The sequence below is a fragment of the Chamaea fasciata genome, unplaced genomic scaffold (assembly GCF_029207755.1).
Source record: "Chamaea fasciata isolate MVZ Bird 193981 ecotype frontalis unplaced genomic scaffold, bChaFas1.0.hap1 SCAF_6, whole genome shotgun sequence".
NCBI classification, from domain to species: Eukaryota; Metazoa; Chordata; class Aves; order Passeriformes; family Sylviidae; genus Chamaea; species Chamaea fasciata.
In genome coordinates this window covers 26,509,156-26,522,773 of record NW_027094091.1, presented here as the reverse complement: position 1 = coordinate 26,522,773, position 13,618 = coordinate 26,509,156, and the positions used below count along the sequence as shown (strand labels likewise).

At 45.0% G+C, this 13,618-nt stretch overlaps 2 protein-coding genes across 4 annotated transcripts in view; one reads left to right on the top strand and one right to left on the bottom strand.

Moving 5' to 3' along the window:
* Positions 1–2,144, bottom strand: part of FIP1L1 (factor interacting with PAPOLA and CPSF1) — a 37,985-nt gene extending 35,841 nt beyond the window's left edge. The window contains exons 1-2 of one of the 2 annotated variants that reach the window (XM_066185744.1): positions 1,983–2,144; positions 1,255–1,294 (exon numbers count right to left, since the gene is read on the bottom strand). In XM_066185744.1, the coding sequence (XP_066041841.1) occupies positions 1,255–1,294; positions 1,983–2,064 (122 nt within the window). In that variant the 5' untranslated portion in view covers positions 2,065–2,144. The remainder of the gene's footprint in view (positions 1–1,254; positions 1,295–1,982) is intronic. The other variant, XM_066185745.1, reaches the window with a different exon arrangement.
* A 3,389-nt stretch (positions 2,145–5,533) lies between these two features.
* SCFD2 (sec1 family domain containing 2) overlaps positions 5,534–13,618 on the top strand; it is a 187,764-nt gene continuing 179,679 nt past the window's right edge. For both annotated transcript variants that reach the window (XM_066185739.1, XM_066185738.1), the window contains exons 1-2: positions 5,534–6,269; positions 10,890–11,058. In XM_066185739.1, the coding sequence (XP_066041836.1) occupies positions 5,534–6,269; positions 10,890–11,058 (905 nt within the window). The remainder of the gene's footprint in view (positions 6,270–10,889; positions 11,059–13,618) is intronic.

Sequence of the window (13,618 nt, the reverse complement as noted above, 5' to 3'; positions counted from 1 at the left end):
CTAAAGATCATTTTGGCCTCCATGCAAGTAATTTTCCTAAATAACAGTAATAGTGACAAATATGCCAGGTCAAGAAATGGTAACTGAACATAAGGAAATCAACTGATATGGAATAGTTTCTAAATAAAGAGCAAATAAGTAAGTAGAATTCTTTGTCCTGGAAGAGATGGGGTTCAAGAAAAATGCAACAGAGGTTTAAAAACCTGCTCAGTGACATGGAAAAAGTGAAAGAAAACAACTCTGTTTCTTATACTACAGAAATAATGGGAATCAAATAATTACACCTCGTGGCTGCTTCACAGTCATATCATATGTAGTCATGTGGTGGAGGTTATTACTGCTTTATCATTCTGTGCTTGTCAAAAGTTGACATGAGTTCAAAAGAGAAACCAAGCAAGCTTATGAACAAGCAGTCCACCAAGACTAACTAAATGCAAGACTTCTCACTGAAAAAAATGGAAACATCTATAGAAAACAACAGTGTTTTCATATATTGATTTTCCCTTTATTTGTTTAATATTTCTTGACAATCAATAATTTCCGTATTTTACCAATTATGAGAATTTCCTTCATTCAGCTTGAGTGACTGATTCCCTTTTCCAATCAGTCCTCATTACTAATCTCCATTAACTTTGTTAGATTTTCAAGGGAGCATTTTTGTGCTCTCATACAGCTCTTTGTAACTCAAGCAGGCTACCCCCAAATACTTCCAAAGCTTTCCTAAATTTCTTTAAGTTTCTTTTAAATACTGACTTACTGGTAAAAAAACCCAAAAAACCAAACCAATCCTGAAAGTCTAAGCAGATGTGATCTGTACATCAAACTACCTGGTTATCTTCCACTGCTTCCTTGTATTCCTGTTTTTGTAGCCACACTGCAAATTCCTTGGGAGACAGGATGTTTTTTAGTTGCTAAATTATCTCATACAAGTCCTGATCCACCATTAAAACCACAAAGCAGAATGATTACAAAAATAAAAGACCTGTTGGCATTTTGTGAGGGGTCATCGCTGTCCATACAGTTAAACTAACCTTCATATTTAAGTGATCCAATTTTACAAGAACAGCCATTTCACAGAAATGGCAAGTCAATAGTCAAGATAGCAAAGTCCAAACATACTATCTTAAGGACATTTTCAAAGACACCAGAGCATATTCAGGTGCTACCAACTTTCAAGGAGCTGGGAAGAAGAATGTAGTGAACAAAGGTTTCGTGCAGTCGTGCTACAGGGCTTCTAGTTGTCAGGATACTCACCTAGACTTTTCTTCCTCTGGCCTCTCTGCTTCATTTTCATCTACCGTAAGATAAAAGAAACACAATATTTAAGAATAAAATCCAGAGGGTATCAACTGTGATAGATTATCTTGGCATGTAGAATATTAGGCAAGTCTTCAGATTACTACTGAGACAAGTTCTTAACATTTCCATTGTGAAATCAGTCGAGCAGACCCCTGACTGCTCACTGTGCTCTGCACTGACAGGTCCACCACATGGGCAAGGTTTAGTTTATATGTTTCATTAATATCTGAACGTAAAGATAGTCCCTAAAGTTGTAAAAAAAGTTAATACATAAAAGGGCAAGCCTGTTTCGGTACTTAAACGCCGGGAACTCGGGTAGGAGAGCACCAGGGAGAGCTCGGTCCCCCCAGGGATGCCTGTGGGGCAGGGACACCACGCGGGGCTGTCGCCGCTGAGGCCCAGCACGCCTCGGCCTGCGCGGCCCGGGCTGAGGGCCCGCGGCACCGGCAGCGGAGACCGGGAAGGAGAAGGGGCCGAGAGCAGTCGCCACCGGGGGCCGGGCGGGAGGAGAGAGGGGGCTGCGCAGCCACGGGGCTGGCGGGACTGGGGGACCTTGTTCAGCGGCCCGGCGAGGCGGCGCACGCCGCGGCCTGCGCACCCCCGCACGGCCCCCCCGCCGCGGCCGCGCCGGGCCGGCCCGCTGGGGAGGCGGGCTGGGCACGGGGGTCGGGGAAGGTCCGTACCGCCATAGAGCCACTCCTCCTCCTCGTCCCCGGCGGCCCCATCGGCGTCCGCCGACAGCCGCTCCGCCTCGCCGGTAGACATGGCCGCCTCCCGCGGGACGCGCGGGCCCGGCCCCGGCGGCGCCTCCCGCCGCCGCGCCGCCCCGCCGCGCCGCCCCCGGGCTCCCCCGGCGCCTCGGGCCGCGGCCAGGCGGTGCACGGGCGGGCGGCTGCGAACGCCCAACGCGGCCTCTCGCGGAGGATCCGCCGCCGCCGCCGCCGCCCGGCGCTTCCCCTCCCCCCCGCGTGAGTGACACGCACAGGAAGCGGGCCCGGCCCGGCCCCGCGGCGCCCCGGGCACGGGCTGCGGGGGGCGGCCCGGCCGGGCCCGGCCCCGGGACTGCCCTCCCCGCCGAGCCCGCCGGGCACCGGCCGTGCGCTGCCGCTCACCGCGCCCGTGCTTTCGCCGCTCTGCCGAGGCGCGCTGCGAAAGCCGCCTTCCCTTCCTCTCGCTGCCTTTTGTTCTCGGTGGTCCTTGTGCTCTCCTGCGTCCCTGGACGCCCGTCCGTCCCCTCAGCAAGGATCACCGGCAGCGTGGCGATCTCCTCGAGAACATCTTTGCCTGTCTCCAGAAGCAGGACTTAGCTAAACACACGTACACTCCGGTGCCGTGCATCTACTGGCGGCTGCCGGCAGCTGCCGGGGAGCATAACCACGGGGTAAACACGCCGCTGCTTCTGCTAGCACTGTCCCTCGGCTCAGGGACTATCCCAGCTGGATGGAGTATTTTTCGTTTAACAACTCTTCATAGACTTTTTTTTTTTTTTCCTTTCTCCACAAATTTCCTGATTTGGTTTTAGGTACTATAAGACTAACATTCATAGTGTGCTGTGAATGTTCCAAAGTGTTTCTACGTTCAAAGTGTTTCTATGAATTTCACTCATTGTTTTAAACGCGGTAAGGGAGTAGTGAGCCGTTTTTCCTGATGATTTGCACACTTTACATCTGTGAATGCTAGACAACAACTGCAAGATGCATTAGAAAATTAAAGGACCAACAACTGTCCTTACACGTTTCGACCGGTTGCGTGTACAACTGGAGCTTGTGGTGTTTCAGGATGTATGGGAAAACTAAAACAGCGACCTGGTTTTTCACAGCAGGTCGGTTTGGGAGAAATCAGACAAGAGGACTTGACTCTAACATAAACACAGCTCTCAGTGGGGGGAGCTCATATGAATTGCCTGCAGAGAGAAGCTTATTTGGAAGTTTCATATATGGCATGGCATTGCATTGGAGTTCATATAAACAACCAACCCACTCAAAATTTTTTTTTCACCTGAAATTAAATGTCTGAGTATTGCGTACAGATAATGGAAGTATGTGATGTGGTTGAGTAGGTTTCCATCCTGGTATTTCATTTATTATATCAATAGTTGTGGAGTCAGCAAAGGCGTTTTTCACCATTTTGAGCCACTTGTTTCTCATAAGACAGATGTGTATATGTAGTAACTCTTTGTAAGCATCAATGTCTGAATTTTCATTCCTGCTTTGTTTACTTAGCCACTTAACACAATTCTGGCTGACACAGCAGAATTTGAAAAGTTTCCTTTGGCTGCAGATGTAGAAGAAAGAAAGAAAGAAAAGAAAAGAAAAGAAAAGAAAAGAAAAGAAAAGAAAAGAAAAGAAAAGAAAAGAAAAGAAAAGAAAAGAAAAGAAAAGAAAAGAAAAGAAAAGAAAAGAAAAGAAAAGAAAAGAAAAGAAAAGAAAAGAAAAGAAAAGAAAAGAAAAGAAGAAAGAAAGAAAACCATGTTTGAGAAAAATGTAACAAATAGAAACCAGGAGTAGGCCAACAACAAAAAATGTCTTAAAATACTTTGATGCGAATCCTCCAAGCAGTTTTCCATGTACAAACCTTTAAAGAGAAATCACACAGAGCTGTGGTGATGGGAAAATCCAATTTGAACAGTTGTGGCCTGTAAAAACTGATTCTTCTAAGGTTTTGAGTAGCTGAAAGGCTGAAGACAGAATGCATCTTTGCAAGATGCATTGCCATCTTCACTCACAGGTTACATCCTAGAAACCCACAAAAAGATACCAAGTTTATGGGAACCCTTCAGTACAGTTGTTCTTCTGACACGTTGTGTCAGAACAGTAGTTTTCACATTGCACAAGGGATAAAATAAGCTGTAAAAACTACTTAGATAATTTTGTTTTATAATTTAACCATTGTGCTTTAAACTGATTTACTTCATTTTGTCTTCTGGCAAGTAATTTTTCTTTTTTTTTTTCGACACTGGCATATGCAGAACTAGTTGCAATCTATACAGTATTAATAAAGTGAAAAACTATTCACTTTCTTTAAAAAGCATCTGATGTTTTGACAATAATATCTGAAAAAGAAACCCTCAACCTTTAAAAAGAGGTCTGCTCTCTCCCCGTCCCTGTCCCGTCCCCCCCCTCCCACTTTTTAATGGTTTTAAAGAATCACTTTTATATTGTTGGGCAAGCCATAATTTATCTAGATTTTGTCTGTGGCACCCAATCATAAAGCAAAAATTCACATATACATAATCTCTGAGGTAATTCGGTTTGAGAGGAGTGTAATTCCACTTGTTTACAAACTCAGGGGCCCAGTGGTTAACTATCTCCCGTCCTTTCTTAGCTTTCATTTTTCAAATCAAAATGGTCAAGAAGAGTATTAACTTACATATTTTTCTAGCATCATGAAGACATATGCCCTAAGTTTAAAATAACAGATTGCTGCTAAAACACCACATAGATTGTAAAGAATGTATCTGAGTAGGAATGTCAGTGGAGATCACCACAAAGAAAGAATATGACTTCATTTCTGGAGGTCAGGTGAATTTGGTGTTACTCATGTTTTTCAGTGTTCTGAAACCAGTTGAATCTGTAAGAGACCTAAGAATAGCAGTTAAGATGGAGAGCGAACTAATTAAGTTTTTTATATCTCTGTTCATGCTGATAATCCTGCTGTGTCAGAAAAGGTGCCTTCCTCGCTGTGTACCAAGGAGGCTGCCCAAGTAAATGCTGTGTAGAACACAGATTTGCAAGCGAGCCATCCGTTCTCTGGGGAGAAGAAACTGTCGATGCTTGTTATGGTGTTTTTTCTCGTTAGCTTTAAAACTGATTTCGAGATCAAGGGCTTTTAAAGGGGGAAAGGGAATTAAACTAATTTGTCATACGTCTCTAACTGTACAGAGAAAAGTCACATTTACTGAGCAAGAGTACTCCGCGTTGCCAGCTCATTCACCAAGGCATTTGTTAACACTAACACAAGAAATACACAATGGCAGAGGGAGCAGTGAAGAAAGTTTCGCCTCTCGGGTGCTGTGCATTTCAAACGCCGCGGCACAGGCGGCACAGGCGACACAGGCGACACAGGCGACACAGGCGGGGCGGTGACACGGCCGGGAGCTCTCCGCCGCCGCAGCGCCCGCCGGGGGCCGCCAGCGCCCCGCCCCGCCCGCCCGCAGCCAACCCGCGCCCGCCGCGTCATCGCGCGGCGCCGGCGCCGCGCCCGGCACGTGCGGCGTGTTGTGGCTGTCACCGCCATGGCGGTGCCGGAGGTGCTGCGGCAGCTGAGCCGCCGAGCCTGGGAGCCCGCGCTGGCCCGGGCGCACCGCGCCGCCGTCCTCATGGACGCACCCTCCGCCGAGGCGTTGCACTGGGCCGGCGGGGCGGGAGAGCTGCTGGCGGCCGGGGCGCTGGCTGTCGGCGCACTGTCCGCCCAGGCGGCGGTGCCGGCGGGGGCAGCCTGCGTCGTGTTCGTGGTGAGCGGGACGCTGCGGGGCGGCGCGGCGGCCGCGGTGCGCGGCGTGCTGGAGCGGGGCGCCGTGCGGCACTGTGTGCTGGTGTGCGGCGACGAGGCGGAGGGCGGCGGGGCGACCGAGCTGGAGGAGATTTTGCGGCGGTGGATGGACGAGGGCGGCTGCGCTGAGGTGGTGCTGCGGGACTCACCGCTCTTGGCACCTGTCTCGGCGGAGCTCTGCCTGCTGCCCGCCCTGGCAGCACTCCTCCCGCCGCTGCCCGGCCCCGGCGGCCCCGGTCCCGCAGAGGCCGGGCTGGGTGCGCTGCCCGGCGAGCTGCGGGCGGCGGTGCGGGCCTTGGTGGGTGACCTCGACTCTCTCTTCACCGCCCTGGGCCTGCGGGAGGAGAGCTTCGCTGTGGGGGCCCTTAGCAGGGTCGTCGCCGCTGAGCTGGCAAGCTACGCCCCAGCCAGAAACAGGAGGAGGGCAGCCACCAACAAGGCCTCTGTCATCTTCGTGGACAGGACGTTGGACCTCGCTGGTAAGAAATCCTCAGCTGGTATGGGCTGTCATTCTAGGGGGCCCATACCCGCCCCACTGGGAGGGTGTTGGATAGTGGGAACTTTGGTGACCTGGTGTTACCAAAAATTGATATTCCACCTAAGTACTGTGCTCCTCCCATCGGTATATAGCTCCAGTTCTGGGTCCTGGGTGGGATTGCTCTTGAGATCTGGTCTCCTAGAATACACTTGTTCACTGGTTACCAGGCAGTCATGGTAGAATTGTGGGCTTTTTCTGTAGCTTGGAGAAGCATGGCTTCAAAGCAGTAGTTACTGTGAGTTCCACTTTATCGTGCTCCAGTAGGAAAACCTGGTGTTCCAGCATTCTGCTGGTGCTACCCAATGTCCTCCTTTCTGTTTCAAACCATCTGTTACCATGTGGGATATGTATACTGTAATCTTTTGTCCCAGTGTCTCTTTCATGCTTCCTGGATTAAAAGCCACTGCTCTCAAGCATCCAGATCATCCATTACTTATGTTATCCAGTTGTTTGGAAAAAACACCTTAGAGACTGCTTCCATGACACCAAATGCTGTGCCAATTCCCCCAGTGCCAGGTGCATCCTTGCCTGCAGAAATAGCTCAAATGGTTTGGTTAAGTGGTGGTCCCTGGTGGTCAGTTCCCCCAAAGTCATACTTAACCACCCAGTGAACTGGTGCTGTTTTCCAAATTAGAAGAAAAGTTGGCATAACTGAGCTGGTTACTGTCCTGCTCTTCTTGGTTTGTGTTTAGCATGATCTTACAGAATAAGTAGTGTGCAGTTCCATTCCACGGGCTAGTGGTTTGAAGAGTAATCATTGTGTTAAGCCACCAGGTGTGCAAACAGCTCTTCATCTGGCAGCACTGAGAGCAGCCATGATGGTTACTTGCACACCCTTGTATCCCAGTGGATCGTAGAAATGAGGAGTAAAGCAGAAGGCTCTGCTGGAAATACAAAGGTTAACTATGGCTAAGGGTAAACCTTAACTGTGCCTGTGTGCCACCTTGAGGTGTGAAGGAGATGATCTGCATGTTTCAGACTCAGCCTTATGGATTGCTGTGAAGTATCCAATGTATCTACTCATCACTCTTATCTTTATATCTGTCTAAGCAGATACACGCCTCTGTGTAACCCTTAGCCATATCTGTATGTCTGAAAGTGTTTCTGTACATATTGGTATTGATATAGGAATGACTGCATTTGCTATCTCTGTCATACATGCCTCCTGCTGGCATGCACAGAGTGTGGGCCAGGTTCTGTTTGTAGTCAATAATTCAGGTCATCATTTTTTGCCACCACATGTCATGTAGCAAGTACTTGGCACAGTGTTGCACCCTGAAGTTTGTCTGTTTCTGAATTTTCCTCTGTATTGTTTTTCCTCCCATAATTTTACCATTGTGTATCCTTGAGCTGCTGTAGGGTTCATAGCTATCAACAGTGTGCTAAAGAGCAGCTGTGGATCCAGGCGGTTAATGCTGTGCTGAGGTTGGGAAGATTGATCAGAAGACTGCAGGAAAGTGGACTTGGATAAGGAGCTTTAAAATGAAATTGTGAAGAGTGTTGGTTTGGGGTGGGAACAGGGAAAGAACTTATTTATGCACTCAGATAATGAGAAGAAATAAAAACAAGAAAATGAACAGATGTGGGATGACAGGGAGCCTGACAAGGAGACTCTTGAGGAGGTATGAAGAGAAATAATTGGTACCAGCTTAAACCTGGGAAGTGTGAAATCTTGTACTTCAGTAGGGGAATGCCTTTTGGGGATAACATCAGGGCTGTAGTGAGCAGCACTGGAAGAAAACAAAGCTCACGAAGTAAGGATGAGAAGTTACAGGATTTGTTTGTTTAAGATTCTAGTCTCAGTATCCATAAGTGAAACTAAGATCCTTGCATGCAGCCATTCTTCTGTTACCAACAAATGCCTGCAGAATTCATTGGTAATTTCATTGAATTATTCCTATGCTTTGGATGTGATACTTGTGCTACCAAATACGATGCAAACTGAAGGAAGAAACATCTAGTGTATTTCAGAGGTAAAGCTCTATATGAACCTGAAGATAGTGCCACAAAATGAGATTTGTTTCATTGGTTTGCTAAAAACTACAGTAAAAAATACCCTGGGGAAGCAGGGGGTGTTGTTAGTGAGTTTCTGGCTGCTGTTAAAGAATTGGTTGGTTGACTTTGCAAATTGTGTCAGCTAGAACTTGTATCAAATGTCACCTATTTCAGTTTGTAAGTTGTAATGTAAAGAAAAAGTGAAATTAGAACAGCATGATGCGTAAGTGTTCTTATATCTTGAAAGCTAGATGCTAGCCTGGCATGAAAACTTCTGTTTTGCAGTGGTCAGATAACTTGTCACAAGAATGCTCAATCTGTACTTTGGCAGCATTCAAAGCCATCACCTGTGCCTTGAACAGTGGTGCTCATGAGAAGCTGCTGAGCAGTCTGTTGACTCAGAAGTGGTGAGTAGAGAGGATGAAAAGTAGTCCCATGCACCCTTCTGAAGACAGTGCAGTTTGAAAGTGGCTCCCTGTGATTTCCTGTCCTAGTCTTGTGAAGTTTAACAGTCTTTTCAGGCTCGGTTGATTTATGCAGTTGATCGGGATGACAGTGACTTTTAAAACCTCCAGTAGATATTTTGTGATTGATTTGATGAGGCATGGCAAAAGCCAGTAGCACCGGTGGACCAGTGGAAACCTCCAAGAAGTAACAGTTGTAGGAAAGAGACAGAGATGGCACTGGCTGTTCATGCAAGCAGCTCGAGTACTCTGAGCATTTCCCCTATGCCAAGGAGAAAGGCGGGATGTTAGTAATTAATGTGGGTTTATTTGCATTTGAGGTGTTTCTAGTTTAGCCAAGTGTCTTGTTTAGCTAAATGTTGCTTGCATGCAGCATGTGTGGAGAGACAAATGTTGCCTCCCGTACATGGGGTGGAGGTTCAGAAGATTACCATCAGTTTTCCCTGTGCAACTTTGCGAGTGTTGCAGTGTGCCTTACACATGACTGATCTAGTAAGAAGAATGTAGGGATTTTGGAGAACAAGAGAACTTAGGGAGTGGCAAAGACAACCCAGATCATTCCATCTGTGCTTCACTGGTCTAACTCTGGCTAAGAATGGTAGAAAAGAAAGCTGCTGTCATTTTGCAATTGTTGCAGTCTTTGGTGAAACAAATGGGTAACAAACCAGCTGCCTGGTGAGATGTCCAGGCTGCAGTACCACTCCATGCTGGACACATGTGCCGCCTTTGTTTTCTGTGGGTAAAGGCATTGCCTGCACAGACTTTGACTTCACTGTTCTCTTCCTTTTTCATCCTTGCTTCTCTTTTCAACTTCATTTGCAGTACAGAATAGTGGATAAACCATGGAAAACCATGGCTTACAGCCTGGATACCTGGCTGCTGTAGTATTGCTGGAGACAGTCTTCTGCTTCTGCTATCCAAGAGCACTTAATAATCTGACCTCAGCAATATACTTGGTGTAAAGGCCTTGTTTGGATTTATGGAGCATGTGAAGCTAATTCAGCTGCTGAAACAGGTCTTCTCTGTCTTTGGAGATGATGAAAACATAAGAGCAGATAGCTGCCATACAGACAGACGTAGATGGAGTGGGACCATAGCCTGAGAGAACGTTTTCCTGCCTCTCAGTGGTGCTTCAAAAGTTCCCGTTTTTCTGTGATTAAAGTTAGGACAACAAAGCTAAGCTCAGCACTGCTGTCCAGCCCTCTGTTGATGGCTGAACCATAGCTTAAGTGGCAGACTACAAATACCTTTCCTAATACTTTTAGTTCCTGACCTAAAGGCAATAAGGTTTCTGGTCCATCTCTCTTGACTTTATCTGTGGTCTGTACCATGTTTTTCTGCTTTGACTTGACTCACAGCCCTTATATTTTTTAAGTTGGTTGTAGAGCCTGTGTTGAGAGTTCATGAATGGAAAGAAAAGCATGTGTGTTTGAAATCAGGAAAACTGAAGAAAACATGCCAGCTGGAGTTCAGAGTTTCTCTTGGAATACGGTCAAATTGACATTTTATGCTTTGTAACCTGGGTTGGTTTAGTTATTTCATTTCTGTTTCACCTGAGCTGCCCTCAGTTTTTGTAAAAGTGGTGATCTTTATTTTGGCATGCCATTGGTAATTGTTTATTTTAATGTTAGGCTGGCCTCTCTGGGTAGCTATTTATGCAGCTTGTAGATAGTCCTTTTAAGCACAGCCCTATTAGTTTATGTAGAAAAGTATAGTATGCGTATGAGTGTATATATAAATATTTGCTTGCTTTTTTCAATAACCATTGCAAATATTATTTAATGCCTTCCTTAGGCAAAGAAAAATGTTTTTCCTGTCTAAGTGTAAAGTCAGTGAATAGCAGCTGTAAAACCAAGTCTAATTTGTGCTTTTAAAACAAATCTTTCTGAAATGTTGTGCTTTTAACTTTTCACATTCTAGAAATTAGTTTTACTTTTATAGAAAAATACTTTTGAAAAGCTAAATGTGGTTTTGATGTTAGGAGTACCAATGTCCTCCCAAAACCTGTGGTTATTTTCTTTTTAATTCCTTGTGTTTGTTTGTTTTTCTAGTTATGCACCTGATAGTTTTGGGGTCTCTTCTTTTTTTCCTAATTTCCTCAGGAGCTGTTGGTCATCATGGTGACAATCTTGCAGAGAAGATTCTTTCTGTGCTTCCTAAACTTCCTGGCCACAAGACCGATGTGATGGTTAACATGGTGGAACTTACAGCACTGAAGACCACAGATGAAACTTGCAGTATTATAGCACCTGGCTGCTTAGCACAACCAAAGTAAACACTCTTTTCTTGTTTCTTTTCTTTTTATTTTTAATTTTTTTAAAGTTGAATGTGTTTGTTATCTGTCTGTGAAAAAAATGAACAGAGAACAAGTCTTCAAAAAAACAAAACAAAAGAAAACAGACAAGCTTACAGCAAAACCCCATCTGGTCATAATTCTGCTGGAATGTAATAGTCTATGTGTGTACATTAAGTGAGTAGGCCAGATAAGGCTTCCAAAAGTGGGAAAATCTCAAGAATCTTTTAGATTTGAGTTGTTTAAATTGTTGTAGATTAATGTAGCAGAAATCAGTACAGATTAACACCAAGAATTCTCCTTGTGATGTTTCTTTTTCTGCCAAGTAATAGGTCATACAAACAGATAGGTCTCAATGGTGACTTCCTTTTCTCACAAGCCTCTTTTTATGAAGTTAGCTGGATGTTGAATTTTTGTTAGAGTACCTGTTAATTTAAGGTTTTATCCCTGTTTTCAAACATAGTGTCTGTGGAGAAGGATAATAAGGCACAAATTCAGGTATACAGACAGCTTGGCATGGGCCTGATTTTTGCTTAAACCAGAACAACCTAAAGCAGTAGCTTCAAACAACTGTACTTAGCTATGTATAATGTGTCACTAAGGCTTTACAAGCCAAGTGCATCAGATTTGATGTTTCACTTTCTGAATTTAGTTGTCTAAACCAAAACTTTCTTGCAGCTTCTGTTACTATGCAAGAACAAGGAGACATCCCAGGTGCTGGTTTCACTCCACAAGAAAAATTTTTCTCAGCAGCGCTCTAGAAATGAATACAGTGCAAAGGAGATTATAAGTTCTGTCTCTTACTATAATACTTTCCTCATATATTAGAAAATGGTTTTTCTAGATGGACTATTTAATATAGTTTCTGTTCTTCTCTTTTGACTTGTTTTGTGATTTTACACCTGCGCTGTATCCTTTCTCTTCCCTTCCCCCAACAAAGATTTCACTGATTTCCACTGTTAGCAACATATGGTCTTTATTTTCTCAGGGCCTCCAGATCCTTTGTCACCTTCCGTCTCTCACACGTGCTGTAACTGGGTCCAGCTTCTAGGTTTTGCATTGCCTGCCTCTCTTCTTCCATAGAAGTTGGAGAGGAAACATTTCCTCATAGGGGTGGACTCAGTTGTAACTCGCTACCAGGGTGACGTGCTTAAATAAAATTTGTTCTGGTTTGCTTCTCGCTCTTTGCTTTCCCACTGATTCCTGAAGTAGAAGTGAGATGTCCTTAAAGATCTGTCTACACAGCAAAATGAAGAGGTCATTGTCCATAGTAGAACTTTGTGGTAGCTTTTTGTGCTAACTTTGAGTAGATACCAGAAATGAAGAAAATTCTTTCAGTGTGGACTAGGAAAAAACAATAGGTATTTGCTGCCCTGAGACTGTTGACCTGTGCTACCACTCTGTTGTTTCTCACATTATTGTCATTGAGGAGACTAAAGGTAGTGCTGGTATGCCTTCCCGTGGCTAAATTACGACTTCAGTCATGTATTCATATTTTTAGTAACAGCTGACAGAGTTGGAGTATGTTCTAAGGTGGCTAGATATATATACATCAAAGTTTGTTTGCCTATTTGCTGGCTAATGGGAAGGTGCTCTCTTAACTTTAGTTAGTCTTAACATATTTTGCAGTCTCCTATAGACACTGCTGGTTAAAGGACAGGAGGATTTGGCTACAAGATGCAAGTGTGGCAAAGCTGGATGACAGCAGCTGATACCTGGTACCAGTGGTGCCATTAACACACTGGTCTGTAACCGCCTCTCCAAAATACCCTTCCGCTGCAAACTCATGGTAGAGAATCTATTACACTGGAAATTTTTAGGAACAGATCAGGCAAATATTTTAAACATTCTTAATCTTGCCTTGTAGCACAGCAAAGAGACAAGATAACTTCTGAAAATCTCTCTTGTTATCACTGTTCACAACTGAAGAAGAGTTGTGGGCCTAAAAAGTCTCCACGCTCCCAAGTGATGCTGTGATGTTCAACCTGTTTTTCGCTTCTTCTCCAACTATATCATGATCAGGAATAGTTCCTAGTTTAAAATAAGGACTTCCAAACTAGCTTAAGACAAACTAGCTGATGAAAAGTGCTTGAAACTGTGACAGTGGCTGAATGTGTGGCTGAAGGTGGTAGTTTCCATTCTGTTCGACAGGACTATTTTCAGTGTTGGCTTATAAATACTAACATTAATCATCTTTGCTGGTGTAAAGTGGTTGTTTTTCTGAAGCACTGAAATTGATTAAAGATTCCCACCAGTATGTTTCTGTGTCAATTCCATAAGAAATTCCTTGGGACACTCTCAGTTCCTCATCAGCATGGTTGTTGCTTTTGGTAGCTGGCTCAGAAGTGTTTCTTATAATTGAAAACTTAAGTCTTCATTTGTATTTGTAAATGATGCATGGCAAGGAGTGTTCCTCTGCTTCTAAATTTTCTGTTTACTCTGGTGAGTGAAAGTGCCAGTCCTTTCCCCAGAGACAGGACCAGTGACTTCAGTTACACCCAAGTGAAATGTGTGGGGGCTCTTTCACATGAAGTTTTG